At 41.4% G+C, this 18432-nt stretch overlaps 1 protein-coding gene and 2 pseudogenes across 2 annotated transcripts; all 3 read left to right on the top strand.

The window, feature by feature from the left end:
- Positions 1 to 12369: 12369 nt before the first annotated feature.
- LOC148918320 (secreted RxLR effector protein 161 pseudogene) lies at positions 12370 to 13002 on the top strand (annotated as a pseudogene).
- Positions 13003 to 13460: 458 nt separating this feature from the next.
- On the top strand, positions 13461 to 15696 carry LOC148918319 (G-type lectin S-receptor-like serine/threonine-protein kinase At4g27290; annotated as a pseudogene). Its single transcript, XR_016125947.1, has 2 exons — positions 13461 to 15425; positions 15557 to 15696. The product of XR_016125947.1 is annotated as a G-type lectin S-receptor-like serine/threonine-protein kinase At4g27290 (transcript).
- On the top strand, positions 15621 to 17459 carry LOC148918318 (G-type lectin S-receptor-like serine/threonine-protein kinase B120). The gene is made up of 5 exons (XM_089049857.1): positions 15621 to 15910; positions 16062 to 16272; positions 16442 to 16679; positions 16773 to 16923; positions 17031 to 17459. The coding sequence occupies exons 1-5, from the start codon at positions 15761 to 15763 to the stop codon at positions 17346 to 17348; spliced, it is 1068 nt and encodes a 355-aa protein (XP_088905983.1). The 5' UTR covers positions 15621 to 15760; the 3' UTR covers positions 17349 to 17459.
- Positions 17460 to 18432: the final 973 nt, after the last annotated feature.

The raw sequence follows: 18432 nt of genomic DNA, 5'->3' as shown, positions 1-18432 counted from the left end.
GTGGACGACATGCTAGTGAAAGCCCCAAAACATGCGAGATCACATCAAAATCTCACCGAGGCATTGATGCACTTACATTGATGATCGCATGAAGCCCAACCCGAGTAAATGCATATTTGGTGTATCCTCAGGCCGATTCTTGGGATACCTAGTCATACAACGAGGTATCGAGGCACACCCACGTCAAATCAAAGCCATTCTTGAGATGAAGTCGCCTTTCACAGTAAAGGAAATACAAAGTCGCCCAGGCGAATAGCGGCCCTCAACCGATTCTTCTCGAGATCTACCGATAAATGCATGCCATTCTTCAAAGCTTTGAGATGAGGAGTGCGAAGTAGCTTTCTAGAATCTGAAGACTTACCTCACTTCACCTAGAATAGCTTGTCCTTCTTGTCCTTCTGCTGGAATAGCTTCGGATTTTCCTTGTGGTTGTGGAGGTTTAAGTTGATTATCCGAGGATGAGGCAGGATGGATAGAAGGCTTGTGCAGATACGCCTTTGAACCTCTCCTTTTCTCAGTTACGGTTAACTCCATAGTTGATCCGCCACTTTTTCCGATAGAATACCACCTACCTTCTATGATAGCGCCAAAGGTTTCTCATTCCGGGCATCTTGATTGGTATTTCCTTCTTGGGCTGCTCTGTCATCCTCTCGCTGCCAGGCGGGCTGGATAGTGTTTCGCCTGGCTCTATCTCGGATAAGGTTCCAATCTGCAAAAACACTCAGTGGGTGTTCTGTCTGTCGGGACCACTTCTAGCTCGACTTCACACTTGCACTTGCTGCAGAGCACTACCCGTTGAGATAGTTGCTTTGGTCTTTCAATAGTTTCCCTTGAGACTATTACGCCTCTGTTGGATCTAGCCACATCGTTGGCTGCTCCTCTTTTGTTACGCCAATTTAAGTTGACCATGTTGACTTGTGGTTGGGGAAAAGGATCTGATTGATGGAGGTTTCTCATGACAGCCTTCTTCTTTGTTATTCCTTCACCAGTATAACATCTCTAAAAACAACACACTATTGGTAGAATGATTCCAACAGTTGTGCCACCTGCAATACTGCCTGCCCTTGAGTTCTTGAGGCTTGGGCATCCTGTGGGGTATTTCTATTGCTTTATGTAGCAACATCTCATCAAACAAAACATCCACCTTGGTTAGATAAAAGGAATAAATCTTATTATGTGTTGGTTTGTTTGGAACAAATCCTGCTGTGAATGGTGAGGGCTTTTGATCATTTGGTGGCTTTGTAAGGGCCTTGCAGCTGATGGGATGTTTTAACTTTGCCATCTCTGCCACTGCAATATCTCTTTCCTCTTACTCCTCCGCTTCCTCTTACGATTCTACCTCAACTAGGTGGATGAAGAAAAGCAGGTCTTATAGTAGAGTACCTTTGAAGGAGTTCCTCCTTTGTTGTTCTTCCTGGCGATTCCTCATATTTGGATGCTTTGTCACCTGGCCCAGTTCGCCACATCTCCAAACAAAGACATTCCATCAAATCTTTTTCTCGTAGAGATTTTAAGGGCAGCGGCTGAGCTATCTAGATGAAGTGTCTTTGATCCGACTTCATTTTGAGCTCAACCTGGTTATGAAATCTTGGCAGTGTTCATCTTCACTGCTTGAGGGCAGCAAGATCACCGATGGTGACTTACGGCAAATCTGTAATAATAGTCATGGAAAACACTTTCCATTTGCTCCCAAGTCCAATGTAATTGGTCGGGCATTGGTGTACTGTGAAAGCTTGTCCGAAAGAGAATTCTCGAAAAGTCTTAACTTCAACAGAGGGTTGTTCTCAATGGCTATGCACTGAGACAGAGAACCTGCCTTTGTGCTCAATTGATGAAGCATGAGGGTCCTTTCCGTTGAACAAGGTGAAGTTTGGCACCTTGAAACCTGGAGATAGAGGTATCTGATTAATATAAGTTGGATATGGCTTTCTGTAGGTGGGCCTTTCTCCTTTCCTGGCTTCAGGGTTCCATCATCTCTAATCATTCTTTGTAATGCCCCCACATCATTCAAAGCATTGACGTGGGAAGATTTCGTCCCTTGTTATGGCTGGGTGTAGTCAATCCCGGCTCAGCCTATATAGCTGGCAGCTTCCTCCTCGTGTTCCTCCTGTTCTTCTAGGTCCGATGATTCCTCCGGTTGCCTTAGCCCGTTCTCATTGTTAGCAAAAGGTTGTTCCTCTATCTCTGCAGGTGGAGGGAACGGATTAGGATCCATCCTTCGGACCTGTAGGGCAACACCGCCGTGGCTCTGCTAAAGGCGATCATGGGGCCACAGTTGTGGAATGGGCCGAGGCTCGCTGGTTCACTGAACTAGTGCAGGCCTTACGCCGACTAGGGCCTCGCTCGATCGGAAGGGCTCATCCCTCTCCGCTGGATCTCCATGCTTGGTACCCTGACTATCCGCGCAATGAGAGGGTTTTCGATATGGCCATGCTAGTCCCGGTGGAGGGCCCTAAGGAAGGCCAAGTTGGACTACAAGATCTGGGTTTGGAATTACCGCCATGGCGGACTCACGGTTCTTCCGGGCGCTGTTAACCCGCCATTGCATCATGGCTATCATATTATTGAGGATGATCTTGTACTTTGACAAAGTCCAAGAGTTTGTTAGCGTTCCTACCTTCACCATCCGACAAGTACAATGCTCACCCATTTTGTGTTTACTCCCGAGATGGAAGGGCAAAGTTCCCACCGCCTTGAAACCATTGACTGTCAACAAGTCACTTTCTTTGGTGTATGAGTGTGCATCGCTAGCACCGAGATTCTAGCGCACTTTTCTAGAATAGATAACTTGCGCCCTAGTTACTGATTTCTAAACAAACGACATTGTGAGGAATATCTCCCAAGTAAGTTCTTTTCATGCCTCCACTAGTGAGGACTTTCATAATTTATCTCAGATAAAACGGTTGTTCTGGCGCTGTAATAGTTGATAGAACTTGACTGTTGTAGGTAGAGGCGCTGCTACAAAACTAGAAACATACATATCAACGCTTAGAAAGATTAAAAGGAAATTGAACCCATTTCTACATGGATAGAAGGCTCGATCCGCTAGGCGCATATATATCCAGGTCCGGACTGAATCACAACAACTTCAACGCTAAGCTTCAAATTAGAATCGATACAAAGTTCAATTTTGTAGAGCTTTAATCTACTTCAAGCTTTGTGAGGCTTTTGAGTGGGCAGAATCAGCGCTTCTTCACGGGCGAAGTGCATTGACTGTTCTTGAGGACTCAGTGTGCTAAGGACTGCAATGTGAAATTTGTTGAGGTTTTCATGTTTAAGAAAACTCAAGCTCTGCTTGTCTTGGCTTTTGCTGAACCAAATTTGTAACGAGATAGATCTCGTTTTAAATTACTTATTTTCTAAGTCTGAACTTTGGGAATTTTGATCTAAAGCCGGTTTCTCTTGGAGTTCGAGTGAGCCTTTGATTGATTTCTTGTCTTTTTGTTTGATTGATGAATTAAGTGTAGAATTGATTGTCCTTTGCCCTGTTCACTCCCTCTTATATTTATAAGAAATGCATAAGGCAGGGTTTTTTTCTAAATAATGCTGTAATTTCAAAAGATCTTTCATTTTTCAAATGTAAAGAAGGGGGTTTGTTGGTCCTTCAGAAATCTCGCGCCTGTGCTCGCCGGGATGTGCGCCAACACGGACGCCCTCCTTTGAATGTGGTGGTTGTGTTTGGCATAGCACGGCCCACCGGTAGCCGAGATGATGATGAGGTTCGTAGAAGATGGTTTAAATGTTGCGCTCGCGGCGCTTGACTCCTAATCAAACGACAGACCGAAAGTGAGGAACGAATCTCGCCGTTAGGTTCACGCCCGAGCTAAGGCCTTTAGTGGTGGTGTTGGTGGTGGGTTTTTAGGTGGTGCTCTGGCGCGTTGCTCGGAGAGCGACGGTCGTATGATATATGGGGTGAGTAAGGCGATAACAGAGGTGGTGCTCCGGCGCCTTGAAAATCAAGGGTCGTATGATATATTGATGAATGGATTTTCGTTACAGTCTACCACTACTCCTAAGAAAGCAAATAAAGGTATTGAAAGTGCATTATAGAAAATATAATTTGCTCCGTGAGAGGCTTTTGGTTTGGTGTTTGAACCCTTTGAATGTAGTCCTGAGCTTAGTATTTATAGGAGTCCCGGAGGGACATTCGAGGTCATAAGACTCATGTGGAGAGCCCGGTCGGGCAAGTGGGTAGCCAACTGCATTTGGGATCGTGGAGCATGGTGGTCTGGGGTTGAGAAGCATGGTGGTATGACCCCCATAAATCTCGGCAAATCGACCACCGCCTCGATCGTGGGTTCTCGCCGCCATGGAACGATTTAATGCCCTCGGATCGTGGTTGATGATCCGACTCAAGTCAAGATTACGGTGAGAATGTTCCGCGCTAACCACCCCGATTCCCATCACCAAATCCTGACTTCACTACTCTCATGCATTGAAATGCTTGTGACTAGTGGGTTTTGCCGCTGTCAGAGGCATTACTTCATTAAATGGAGCGTGGGGCCCTGAGGTCACGTGGTGATTCAATCACAACTTTTCAGACCATATCTTTGCGGCCTTCACCTTGGCCTTCAAAACTGTGGTCGCGAGGCCGAGGGGATTCTACCTTTGCAGCTTTTCTTTTGCTCTTAGGAGGGCGAAATGCTTGACGAAATGACAAGCGCCAGGGCCGAAGGGAAGTCCCTTCAATCAGTTCATGACCGTGTTTTATTAGGCACAAACAGGGTTTTATCAATTCTGGCAAATAAGCTCTCAATAGTCAGTTCAAAGGCAATCACTTCCCTGTTTTTCTTGAAAGAGAACCTAATCCTTCTTAAATTCCAACTGCCCCTTTCTGAGAATCGAAACCTTGATGGTTAGTTTGATTTCATTTTGAACAGCTCCCTCGCTTCTCGCTTATCTTTTTATGAGATTGAAGTTTGCTTATCTCTTGAAAGATGGTCCCTTTTCTGGAGTGAAATCAATATCCCTAAATATTAAAAAGGGATTTTGATCTTCTGATGGTAGAGCTTAAGAGATGTCTCCTCCTAGCTGTTTGCTTTTGTCAACCCCAGTTGAATTTGTTGACAATTCAAAGTTTTTGGTTTAGATTTAGTCACGTGGGTCTGTCCCTTTTAATTGTGCCAAGCCCAGTTTTGAGCCCTGGGCTGATTTCTCTTTTCTGTTTTCCCGAGGCCCAAGTTTTGTTATGTTTTTGATAGATTTCGGACTTGGGTCCTTATGGATTCTGGGCCTTCGATTCCTATTTTGTTAGATTCTGGACCTTGTGGCCTTTTTTACTCTGGGCTCTTTAGTGTTGGGCCTAATTTAGCCCAAACAGTACCCCAGCGAGAACGCGATGCAGACGCACTAGCGAGCCTAGGGTCATCCCTGGATACACAATTCAGACGCTCCATCCTCAAAACACCTTGACCGACCAAGCATTGAAGAAGTAGAGGCGATTGACACAATGCAGATTGACGAGGACCCTAGTTGGCAAGACCCCATCATCGACTACTTGATGAATGGAAACCTGCCAACGGACAAGTCTGAAGCTAGAAAAGTCCAGCAAAAGGCTGTAATATACTACATGCACGACAACAAGCTCATCCGCAGATCATAATCCAGCCCTCATCTTACCTGCATAAAGTACCCTAAAACACTTGAGGTTCTCTGCAAAATTCACGTGAAGAAGTGTAGACCAAAAGCATCCTACGGGAGACTCAGCTCGTAAAGAAGTGTTCTTAGGGAGACGTAGAGTGCGCCATGAATTTCCTGAGGGAGGTCTCCATGCTTCCTAAGGGAGGTATCCAAGTTGCTATCCGTTTTCTAAGGGAGGCAGGATAGTCATGTTGTTGCCCTATAAGGCCTCCTTTAGGAGACGCAGGTGACGACCAAGGCATCCTACAGTGATGTGCAGAACACTGAGTCCTTCAAAGGGGACCCTGCACTCGCCAACTTCCTAAGGGGAACCATCCTACAGGATATGCAAAGCACGTCTGAAGTCCTCAAGGGGGACCTTAGGCACTTATAAATCTCCAAAGGGAGATGTGCAATCAAAACACAGGCTGGGTTACTCAAGCAGTTTACAAGTCAATAGCCAAATTGAAGTTGAAAAAATAACTGAAATTTCCATAATGTCAAGCTGACTAACCGCCAAGTACAACAAAGAGAAGACGGTCAGATAAGACTAATTATTCTACACAAGAAAGCACATACAAGCTGAAAAGAAATAAAAGTGTCTTCATTTACTCAGACGCTAGCAAGAGATCCGATCTACAACCTCTGGCTTACACATCGATCACCGTGTTCTCAAGCAGCTCCACCTACCTAATCCGCGATATCCGCACTACCTCATCTCATTTGTTGCATCCTCCTCTACTTCATCTTCTTCAACTACCGCCTTTTCGACCGCTTGCTCTTCAGCTCCTTCCATGTTCACAGCATTAACCTGCTCACTCTACATATGAAGAAGTCAGAACAGAGCATCTCGATCTCTCCATCTCCAATGGCATAGAAGAGATTATTTCCATTTGAGCAGTCCAAGTAGCCCAGCTTATATGCATTCATGCATTCTCGCACTCAAGACGGAAGTAGGCATCTCTTCGACTAACCAAGTCAGCAGCAGAATATGGGGCAACAACAGACGAGTTTCAGATAGTTTCAACAGCAAGAACTACTCATTTTTGAAGCAGATGAAATGTTGCTTCCCTTTATTTTTCCAAGGAAAGACTTGAGACTATCTCAAGATCACCAGCCTGATGGATATGATCAACTAGCTTGAAGCAAGCAGATGGACTTGACAGAAAGTTCATCTTGAGTAGATCAAACAAAATTGCATCCGCAGGTCGACTTATCCACCTTAGGATCACACGTGCACGCTGCGTAAGAGCCCTTCGCCTCGGGAGATGACTCGCCTCCTTAGTTGCCGCCATCCTCACCTTGAATGAAGTCAATGATGCTGAATCAACTCCACACTTGACTGCAAGTGACTCAACAATTGGATCATGAGCAAACTTCCCGCCCGATCTTCATCCTTTGACCGATGCAAACAACTCCAACTTCGAAGATGAATATTTGCATCTCTTTGATGCTCGGCAAAACGAGATCGCACGAGCGCTCCAGAGGGAGCGAGTAACACCTCAACACCGCTGCATACCACCAACCTTCTTGCTATCTACACCAACGAGATGTTTGACCTCGGCAGATGACGATGGAACAGCTTTACTTGAGTCTTCTGCCAGAAGGGATCCTTGGCTTCTTCCTCAACGGGACGATCTTCGCCAAAAGAAGTTGCAGCTTCATTTCTTGAATACTTGACATTAGCCTTCCTTTTGAAGGAGTCTAGCGAACACTCCTCCGCCCGGCCAGCAGATCATCCATGTATGGACCATTATGCTTCCATCTCTCAACATCCAGGCGGGGGCAGGACCACCAACTTCCTCTCGATACTTGCTCAACACCACCAACCGACCACCACCGCTCCAACCTTCAGCCACTAGTCACGCGACAACCAGCCTGATCCACCAAGTGGCCTTCACCGCAAAAAAGAAGAAAAGACGAAGAAAAAGAAATATACGTGCTCGACTTACCTTGGGATGCACGTCAACTCCTCTCTTCGACAAGCAGTACAAATTCTCCAAGATCTCCCTCAAGCTAGAAAGTAGAGAAGTTAAGTTTGCGATGTGAAGAAGAGTGGAGAGAAGCCTTGCATTTACACAGGTTGGGCATCCTAGGTCAAGAAGGAATCGCAAGCCCATTCCTACTAGGAACCCAACTCCAAGAACAGTCAAAAGCTCACTCCAATTGGGAATCCAATCTGCAAAAGGAGTCCAACTTCTTGAAGAAAGCTAAGTTACAGTTAGACAGTAACAGATAATTCACATCTCTTACATGTCACCACGCATATGAAGTGGGGCATTTAGGAACCGAATTAAATCGAACCCTACGTCAAATAATTCCTTCCATTTGGGGATTATTTGACCTAATTGAAAATTATTCAACCTAATTGGGAGTTACTCAATTTAATTGGGGATTACCCAATTAAATGGAATGTTACCTAATTAGGTTGAGAATTAATTTGATTCATACCACAATTCCCAATTAAATGAGGAGTTACCTAATTAAATTAGGAACTGGTTTGTTACCTACCACAATAAGGGATTTGATTTACCCTAATAAATCAAATCCCTATAATTAATCAAATCAATTCCAAATTGGGGAGGAATAATCTCTTTCCTCTGAAACCACTATAAAAGGATGGCCACACACAAAGGTTGAGGTACGTCTGAAATCTCTACTGAAACTCTGCAGAAAATTCCTCTCACAAACCCTAGCCACCTCCTCTCTCTCTCTCTCTCTCTCTCTCTTTCTCTCTCTCTCTTTTACATAAGGCTTCGGTCGCCCATTTTACACCATAAACATATCTCCGTACCCTATTAGCTATTGTTTGTTATACGATTCAATTGAACTAATTTAGGCATCGGAGGGCTTTTGGCCAACACCTCCCGGGTGTGGTCCTCTTATTTGTTCTATTTTGCAGGAAGAAAGAGGCGACGAAGAAGAGAGGGGAATCTTTCCAATCGAATATTCTCGTGGGGAAATTTGCTCCCACAGTAAGTATACAGAGCAAAGGTTTCTCATTCACGTAAACCTTATGCAATCTTTACTGTTGCTCACTTCTCTATCGTTTGTGCAGCAGCTACATGTCACCCGAATATGCACTCTATGACCATTTTTATGAGAAATTGGATATTTTTAGCTTTGGTGTGTTGTTGTTGGAGATTGTAAGTGGGAAGAAGAATGTTGATTTTTACTGTCATTCACAATTGCAACTTTGAATTTTAACATATGCGACAAGAAAGACAGACTTGAGTATAATATACAATTCTATTTTGGAATTTATGAAGAGAGTTGACAGGTGCATCGCATTCGCATCCCAAAACCAAGCTCAAAACAACCCCAATTTTGTTCCAATTAGCTTCAGAAACCAGCAAAAGTTCGAAGCTCAGATTCCTATAATACTAAAACCACAAATATTAAATTTCCCTGTAGCCTTAACCCCAAGAAAAAAAAAAATTCAAGCAAACAGACCAAAAATCTTAATAAAATTGAACCACAAGCATCCAAAAAATTAAAAAATACAAAAATAAAAGGGAGTTTCACTAAAACACCCAAAATGGGGGCTGAAATTATAAAAAAACCCAACACCCAAAACAGTTTATAAACACACCCAAAACCCATCATTACACACACTCAAAACCCATTTATAAACACACCCAAAAAATATACAATTGTTGATTTTTGGTGTGTTTCTATGTTTAAATAGTGCTTGGGTTTTTTTTTATAAACACATGTCTAGGATTGGGTTTATTTATAAATTTGTATTTATAAAAACCCACCTACAAATTTTAGTTTTATTTTTTTTATTTTGGATAAATAAGAAAAACCCACGTACAAAATTTTTCAAATGGTTCACAAGACAGTAAATGAAAAGAAACATAGAAAAGTAAGATGAGAGGAATTATGCTTTGACTTGAGTGAGTGATACGGCAAAGAAGAGTCAACCTGGATTTTTTTTCCTCTTGAGCTTCTATGCTCAGAGAAACAAGACAAATAAGGAGAAAAGTGTAAATTTGTCCTTAGAAGTTATTTTACAAATGGGTAAATTTGTTTTTAAAAATTTAAAAATAAGGTGTGTGGAAAAATAATACAGGTAGGTGAAAACAATAGTACTCTTTTTGCCATGAATTTGTTGGCGTGTGCGTGGGTTCAGGAAAGTGATTTCCTAATTAGTGTAGTTGACGAATTCTTGTACAATTAGGACTTTGTTTCCTAGTTTATTTTGTTTCCTTGTTAAACCTGTAAAACCCTATGTAAACATATAAATAGTTCATTATGGAGATGAATAGAATTGAATCAGTTTTACCTAAACATATATTTCTACTTGGTATCAGAGCAGGTTGATTGACTGGGCCTCAATTGGGCATCTACCCTTACCCAATATGTGGTGTTCACATGTTGGGCTTGAATGTTTACCCCTACCCTTTACCTAATACATGGTGCTGACGTGTTGGGCTTGAATGATTGACTCCGATGTGGACTTGGCTCCTATCGTGTGGCCCACTATGTGGTGGTCCCACGTGAGGGGGCGTGTTGAAGAATATGAGTCCCACATTAGAAACTTGACTAAATAAAATACAAAATATAATGAATGGTTCTACTACTAATAAAACCGAGGCCTTTAGTGATAAAACCCCACACCTACTAGGCTTTGTAGGTCATGCCTCCTTTGGATACCTTAAAAAGTTGTTTCCTTCATGGTTTAGTAAACTTTCAGATTTTAATTTTAAGTGTGATGTTTGTGAATTGGCAAAAGGCCATAGAGTTTCCTTCCTTTTGAATATGAATAAAAGTACGGTGCCGTTTGCAATTGTTCATTCTGATGTTTGGGGTTCTGCTCCATTTCTACTCCTTCTGTGCTCGTTGGTTTGTTACCTTATTGATGATTGCACACGTATGACTTGGATTTCTCTCTTCAAAACCAAGGGGGAGGTGTGTACCACATTTCAACAGTTTTATAAGATGGTAGACACTCAGTTTCATGCAAAAATTAAGATCCTTCGTTCTGATAATGGGGGTGAATTTGTGGATCATGATCTTTGTCAGTTTTTAGAAGCTCATGGAATTGAACATCAGCGAACATGTTCATATACCCCTCAGCAAAATGGGGTAGCAGAACGCAAAAATCGTCATTTGTTAGAAGTGGTTCGAGCTTCATTGTTTGATGCTCAAATGCCTCGTTCTTTTTGGGGAGAAGCAGTGGTTCTCACAGCTGCGTATCTTATTAATCGGGTTCCCTACAGTGTCTTGAACTTCCAAACACCATTACAAGCCCTTCGTCAGTTTTTTGCTCTTCATTCCACTCCCTATTTGGAGCCACGAGTCTTTGGATGTGTAACTTTCATTCACCTTTATACACATCAGCGCAACAAGTTGGAGCCTCGAGCACTCAAGTGCGTGTTTATTAGCTATGCCCAACATCAAAAAGGGTACTGCTGCTATCAGCCACCTACTCAGAAGCTCTACATCACTATGGATGTGGTTTTTCAAGAAGAAGAAATGTATTTTTCTGGGGGAGTTCTGCACAAAGTAGTCTAGATAATGCTGATGATCAGTTCAACCGGAAGGATTCGTTATGTCATCCAACAGCTCAAGATGCACTAACCGACTGTTAAATACCACCCAGAAAACTATGCACGAAAGTCTTGATGACCGGTCACGTTGGTCTCTCACCCACAACCCACCACCCGATCAAGGGAGAAGAATGATGTATTGATGCCTGCTTCAAGTTTCTGTACCATTTAACCAATTATCTCTCATGGGTGTTTTTGAACCTACAACCTGTAACATCCCAGAACATTACATGAAGATTTATATTTAACTGATTTGTTTTCAGACAATCCATCTAATGAGATACATCTACAACCATACCAATTACATGTTCGTAAGAATCGTGGTATCTCGAAGATTCAATATGAAGCGGATCCCAAAGCTGAAGTGAAGTACCCGATTAGCAACCATGTTTCCACTCATAGATTGTCTGCACCACATGCCATGTTGATCAAGCAACTAGATTCTTTGTCTACACCAAGCAGTATAGAAGAGGCTTTGATGGATCCGAACTGGAAACAAGCGGCGAATGATGAGATGCAAGCTCTTTCAAAAGAATCCCACATGGGAACTTGTTCCTCTCCCAAGTGGCAAACAAATTGTGGGTTGTAGATGGATTTATACCATTAAGTTGAAGGCAGATGGATCAATCGAATGGTACAAAGCTCGATTTGTGGCAAAAAGATATACTCAGAGATATGGAGTGGATTATCAGGAGACGCTTGCTCCAAAGAGCAAAATCAATACTGCATCGAATCTTGATATCACTTGTTGCAAACTTGGATTAGCCATTACACCAATTCAATGTCAAAACTTGAGTTCCGAATCGAAACACTACGTGTGCAAATTAAAGAAGTCTTTGTATGGTTTGAAGTAGTCACCTAGAGCATGGTTTGGGCGGTTGACAAAGTCTATGAGGGCATTCGGATATAAACAAAGTATCATACTTTGTTCTTGAAGCATAAGGAAAATAAAATTACAGCTTTGATAGTATATGTTGATGATATGATCGTAACAGGTGATGATCCTGACGAAAGAAAAGCATTCCAAGAGTACTTATATAAGGAGTTTGAGATGAAAGATCTTGGTACACTTAAGTATTTTCTTGGGATAGAAGTATCTAGATCACAGCAAGGTATCTTCTTGTCTTGACGAAAATATGTTATGGATTTATTAACTGAAACAGTGAGGCTAGGGTGTAAACCAGTTAATACGCCTATGGAGGAAAATCACAAGCTTGGTGAGTGTACTGATCATAAACCAACTAACAAGGAGCAATACCAGCGCCTAGTTGGGAGGTTATTTTATTTGTCACATACGAGACCGGACATTGCATATGCTGTGAGTGTTGTAAGCCAATTTATGCACTCTCCAAGTAAAGTTCATAGAGATGCAGTGAATCGCATCTTGAGATATTTGAAATCAACTCCTAGTAAAGGGTTAATGAATTCAAAGCAAGGACATCTGGATGTAATTGGGTATACAGATGTGGATTGGGCTGGGTCCCAAACAGACAGACGATCCACTTCAGGTTACTTTACTTTTGTAGGAGGTAACCTTGTTACTTGGCGTAGTAAGAAACAAAATGTTGTTGCAAGATCAAGTGCGGAGGCAGAATATAGAGGTATGGCACATGGTGTTTGTGAGTTGTTATGAATTAAGCATGTTCTAACGGAGTTAGGTTTTAAGCCTAAAAAACCCATGAAATTATATTGCGATAATATTGCAGCCATTAATATTGCTCATAATCCAGTTCAACATGATCGAACGAAACATGTTGAAGTGGATAGGCATTTCATCAAAGAAAGATTAGAAGACAAGACGCTTCAGCTCCCATTTGTAAAGTCATAAGATCAGTTGGCAGATATCTTGACGAAAGTAGTTTCAAGCCAGTATTTCAGACGCTGAGCAAGTTGGACCTTGGTGACATTTATGCCCAACTTGAGGGGGAGGTTGGCGTGTGCGTGGGTTCAGGAAAGTGATTTCCTAATTAGTGTAGTTGACTAATTCTTGTACAATTAGGACTTTGTTTCCTAGTTTATTTTGTTTCCTAAAACCCTATGTAAACATATAAATAGTTCATTATGGAGATGAATAGAATTGAATCAGTTTTACCTAAACATATGTTTCTACTGAATTTTTGTATTGTGGTTTACTGATATAATTTTGATGTGTGCGTTCTGCTGTAATTTTGACAAATTGGCTTTTAGGAAAAGTGACGTAGCACTAAATGAGTGGTTGAAGTTGAAGACATTTTGGTCTTTATTTTGTTGCTACCGACATAGGTGTACGAAGGTTGAATAAGCAGCCAATAATATTTAGCAGCAGCTGGTCGATTTGAGGTGGGTGTGCATGCAAAAGTGAAAGACGGGCTTGACTTGAGAGAAAGACCCAGAGGAAAGCAAGAGAGTACAGAACTCTTGTGAGAGATGAGGTCTTAGGAAATACTGTGAGTCAGCGTATAGGGGTTTGGAGTTTGGCTTATGTTGATTTAATTCCAATGTATCTTGTATTGTTATTATTCTTATAGTGAAGTACTCTATTCGGAGACATAGGCATGATTTTGCCGAACCTCACTAATCTTTTGGGTACTATCTTTGTTCCTTGTTTATTTTAAGTTGTTCAATTGTGGTTGGCTTTGTGGTGTTATTATTTCTGAATCTCGGATTAGCACGGTGATAAAGCACAACGGGTGGTCTCACTCATACTCGGGACCTGAGTGGCTTGGGAAATAGTAGATCTGGAGATAATGGTAATCATCTCAGCTCCTGTTGTCCCAACAAATTTCTAGTAAATATGATACATTAATTTCAGCATAATAATTGATGCAATTCAGGTGCTTTGGAGAAACATGGTGCCTATTTTGAATGGAAGAAACGCAATTATGGTGTTAACTTTCATTAGTTTTAGTAAGCACAGATTATAGTTATTCTTTTTTAGTTTTGAGGCAAGAACAAATTTTTTCTTCTTCTTTCTTTGTCTCTCCGTTGCTGAATGGAGTGGCTCAATCTTCGTCTTGCTTTGCTACTTCTATCTCTTGTCTTGCCAATTTGTATCAGCCAAGACAATTTAGGACCAGGAAAATCCATCATTGGAAACCAGACCTTGATTTCTTCCCTTGGGACCTTTGCATTAGGCTTCTTCAGTCCTGATAATTCTACCAAATACTTCCTTGGTATATGGTACAACAAAATCCCAAAGACACCAATAATATGGGTAGCAAACAGAGAATCCCCACTTGATTCTCCGGGTGTGTTTACACTCGGCGGTGATGGGAATCTAGTGGTGTTGGACACTGTGGATGGGACTAGAAAAGTTATCTGGTCTTCTAATACATCAGTACCTGCTTCAGCAAAGAATGGGAGAACTGGTGTACAAGTAGATAATGGAGATCTTCAACTTAGATTTGGAGAAGATACTCTGTGGCAGAGCTTCGATAATCCCTCTGACACATTTTTGGCTAACATGAAGCTTAGCTTTAATAAAAGGACGGGCAAACGAAGGGCCCTTACATCCTGGGCAGCACTTGATGATCCACAACCCGGAAAGTTTACCTCAGGAATTGATCCTTAAGTGCCTGGCCAGCTTGTTATCTGGAAGGAAAATGCTACGTTGGCAAGGAGACGAACACAGACTTTGGTGTTGATGGTGATCATGCTCCATCGTTAAATGGAACTGCTTACTTCCTTACTTACAACTCGGATACTGAAGAGGTTTACGTTACTTATGGTGTCTCAGATAATTCAGTCAAACTGAGGGTAATATTGAATCCAAATGGGCAGATTGAGCTGCTTCTGTGGCTAGATCTCAGTAAAAAATGGTTTTCATGGTGGAAGAAGCCTGTTGATACATGTGATTTCTATAATCGTTGGTCCATATGGTGCCTGCAATGATAAAAATGAAACCCTCTCATCACCATGCAAGTGTTTGACAGGTTTTCGGCCAAAATTCCAAGAACAATGGGACAAGGGGAATTGTTCGAGAGAAAGCATTGATGTGTAAAGAAGATGGGTTTTCAAAATTTTCTAAGTTGAAACTGCCAGATCATGCTGTTCTGTTAGAAAATATGAGTATGAGTGCATGTGAATCTAAATGCTTCCAGAACTGCTCTTGCACAGCTTATGCTTATCCAAATGTGACAGCAGGAAGCATTAGGAAATGTCTGACATGGTTTGGTGACTTGATGGATATTCTATATAATCAACCTGTTGATTCTCCGAGTGTACAAAATTATGGGCATGATGTTTATATTCGTGTTCATGGCTCCCAACTAGGTAAATTTTGTGTTTTCTTTTGGTTTTTTGTGCATGGATTTGTCAATTAGAATCCGTAGCAGACAGTAGTTGTCCAGAAATGACGCTTACAGCAATTATTTTATTGGTCATTCCTTTTCTTTTCTTGGCAGGTCTTAAGAGTCATTCCCATAATGTATTGAAAAAGTCCCCTGTAATTGGAATAGCGTCAGCAACAGGGGTATTGATTACATTAGTTCTTGGCTATTTCTTGTGGAAGAAATACTTGGGATGAATAGAAGAAACACATATATTCTAGTTTTCCAAACAACCGATGCTCTAGTAATAAGAATGAAACAGGGAGCACGGAAGGCAGTATGAGTGAGACTATAAGTAAAGCCAGAGCTGAAGCTGCGAAGAATGATGCAGAACTACCACTCTTCAGTTTAAAGAGAGTTTTAGCTGCAACAAACAACTTCAGTGTAGCGAATAAACTGGGAGAGGGAGGATTTGGCCCTGTTTATAAGGTGACACTTCACCACTTTGTAATGCTAATTAATGTTGTTCTTTCATAAATATTATAATTTCTTTTCTTGTTCTCCTAATAACCTTTTTCCTAATTAAGTAGAATTGGTAAAATGGTGGTTCACTTCGTGTGGAATTTTTCTTCCACTACAGGGGGTGTTGCTTGAAAATCAAGAAGTAGCCATAAAAAGGCTGTCAAAGAAGTCAGCTCAAGGACATCAGGAGTTTATGAACGAGTTAAAGCTTATAGCCAAGCTACAGCATACCAATCTTGTTAGGCTCTTGGGTTGCTGTATTGAGGAGGACGAACTCATCTTGATCTATGAGTTCATGCCCAATCGAAGTTTGGACAAACTTTTGTTTGGTATGTCCTCATTCCTTCTAAGATTTGATTGTTTGACATTGTTGATTTCTCGGACGTCAAAAGTCATGTGATGCAAGATCTTTTTCCATCCGTCCAGCATTTCATCTAAAAAAAGAAAAAGGAAAAACACTTAATTAGCTCATTTTTTCTTCATGGTTTGTCCTATCAGCTCCATCTAACAATACAGAATTAGATTGGGGAAGACGATTTCGAATTATAGAAGGTATTGCGCAGGGACTACTTTATATCCACAAGTACTCTAGATTGAAAATCATTCACAGGGACTTGAAAGCAAGTAATGTGCTGTTGGATGGAGCAATGAACCCCAAAATTTCAGACTTCGGAATGGCTAAGATTTTCGAAATAAATCAGACTGAAGCAAATACCAATAGGGTTGTTGGCACATAGTAAGTATTTATATGCAGGGCATGTTTTCATTCATTTGCTAAACCTTATGCAATCGTTACTATTGCTTACCTCTCTACCATCAACTCATGTAGTGGATACATGTCACCAGAGTATGCAAGATATGGCCATTTCTCTGAGAAACTAGATGTGTTTAGTTTTGGAGTGTTGTTGTTGGAAATTGTAAGTGGAAAGAGGAATGCTGCTTTTTATCGCTTTGAACATTCACCAACTCTTGCTGGATGGGTAAGTATAAATAATTTTAAACTATATATGTTCCTTTCTGTTTGTGTGCCTTGTAAATTTGTGATTAACCGTAAAATTGAAGTTTAATTATTTTAAATCTTAATTAGGCATGGGAATTGTGGAAAGAAGGTAGAGGAATGGAGGTGATTGATGCATCAGTAAGGGAAACATGCCCCCCTGATGAAGCTTTGAAGTGTATCCATGTAGGGTTTTTGTGTGTTCAAGAAGCTCCAGCTGATCGACCAACAATGTCTTCTGTAATTCGTATGCTGCAGGCCAATGAAGCCACATCACTTCCACCGTCCAAGGAACCTGCCTTTTCAACTCACAAGAATTCCATACCTGCTGCTGTTAGTTCTTCTGGTCAAACACCTGCAAGTTTTTCCAACAATACAGTCACCATTAGTTTGGTAGAAGGTCGATAGATGTTCCTATTTTAATAAAATATTTGCATATTAGAGACAACAATACTGCTCTCCTGAGGACCATATTTTTACAAATAATTACTCTCTCCCTCGTCGTATTTTTCTCTTTGACTCTCTCGGCTTTTCACCCCTCTGAACGACAAAGTGAAATTATTGGCAATGAGTTGGAGAGAAAAAAAGATTTTGCTTGAATTGAGTTATTGATAGCATCCTTACTAAAGAACACGACATATACAAATTTGCCTCGTAAAGCACCCAAAGGCCAAAGGTACCAGTAAGTTAAAGAGTGGAAAACCTATATTTTACTGGTAAGTTATAGAGTGAAAGGCCTATATCTCCTTGGTAAATTATAGTGTGAAAAGCATATATTTTACCGGTAAATTATAGAGTGAAAAGCCTATATCCAATCGGTAAGTCAAGTAATACAAACCCCCTGTCCGTTTACCATGCCCAATCGTCTCATGAGTTATGAGATCTTGAAAAGAACAATGGGTAGAATAGAAAGTAGCAAACGCATTTAGTGTATCAAGTAAACGACCAACATGTAACAAGTTGCAATGAATATTAGGAACCAAAAGCGCATGAGACAAAGGTAAGGAAGGGGTGAGTTTGATGGTACCATCACTGGTAACGAGGGAAGGTAAACCATCAATACTAGTGATATAGGAATCATGAGGGTTACAAGACAACTCATTAAACATGTTAGTATTGCAAATCATATGATCAGAACTACTAGTGTCAATTATCCAAGTATTAGAACCAATACCTGTGATAGTGTCAGAAGCGCAGAAATTGGCAGATGGGGCATGAGAATTTGTCTCATCTTGGGTCATAGTGCAAGCAACCTTGGGGCCATACATATGAGCTTTGTAACCATGCTCCTTAGAACACTTCTCAGAGTTATGATCACCACTGCAATGAAGACACTTACGAGGTCCTTCAAGAGAACTAGGTTTGGCATGAGTATAACCAGAAGGATGAGAACCATAAGGAGCAGAGGACTTCTGAGAAGATCGGCAACCGATTGTTTCCTGACAAGTGATCAGTGGCTTAGAGGCATAATGCACATTTAGAGCTGCCACAC

Source organism: Prunus mume, linkage group LG4 (assembly GCF_029339155.1).
Source record: "Prunus mume cultivar Tortuosa linkage group LG4, ASM2933915v1, whole genome shotgun sequence".
Classification (NCBI taxonomy): Eukaryota; Viridiplantae; Streptophyta; class Magnoliopsida; order Rosales; family Rosaceae; genus Prunus; species Prunus mume.
The sequence above is the reverse complement of the archived record's forward strand: the minus strand, read 5'-3'. Positions and strand labels throughout refer to the sequence as shown.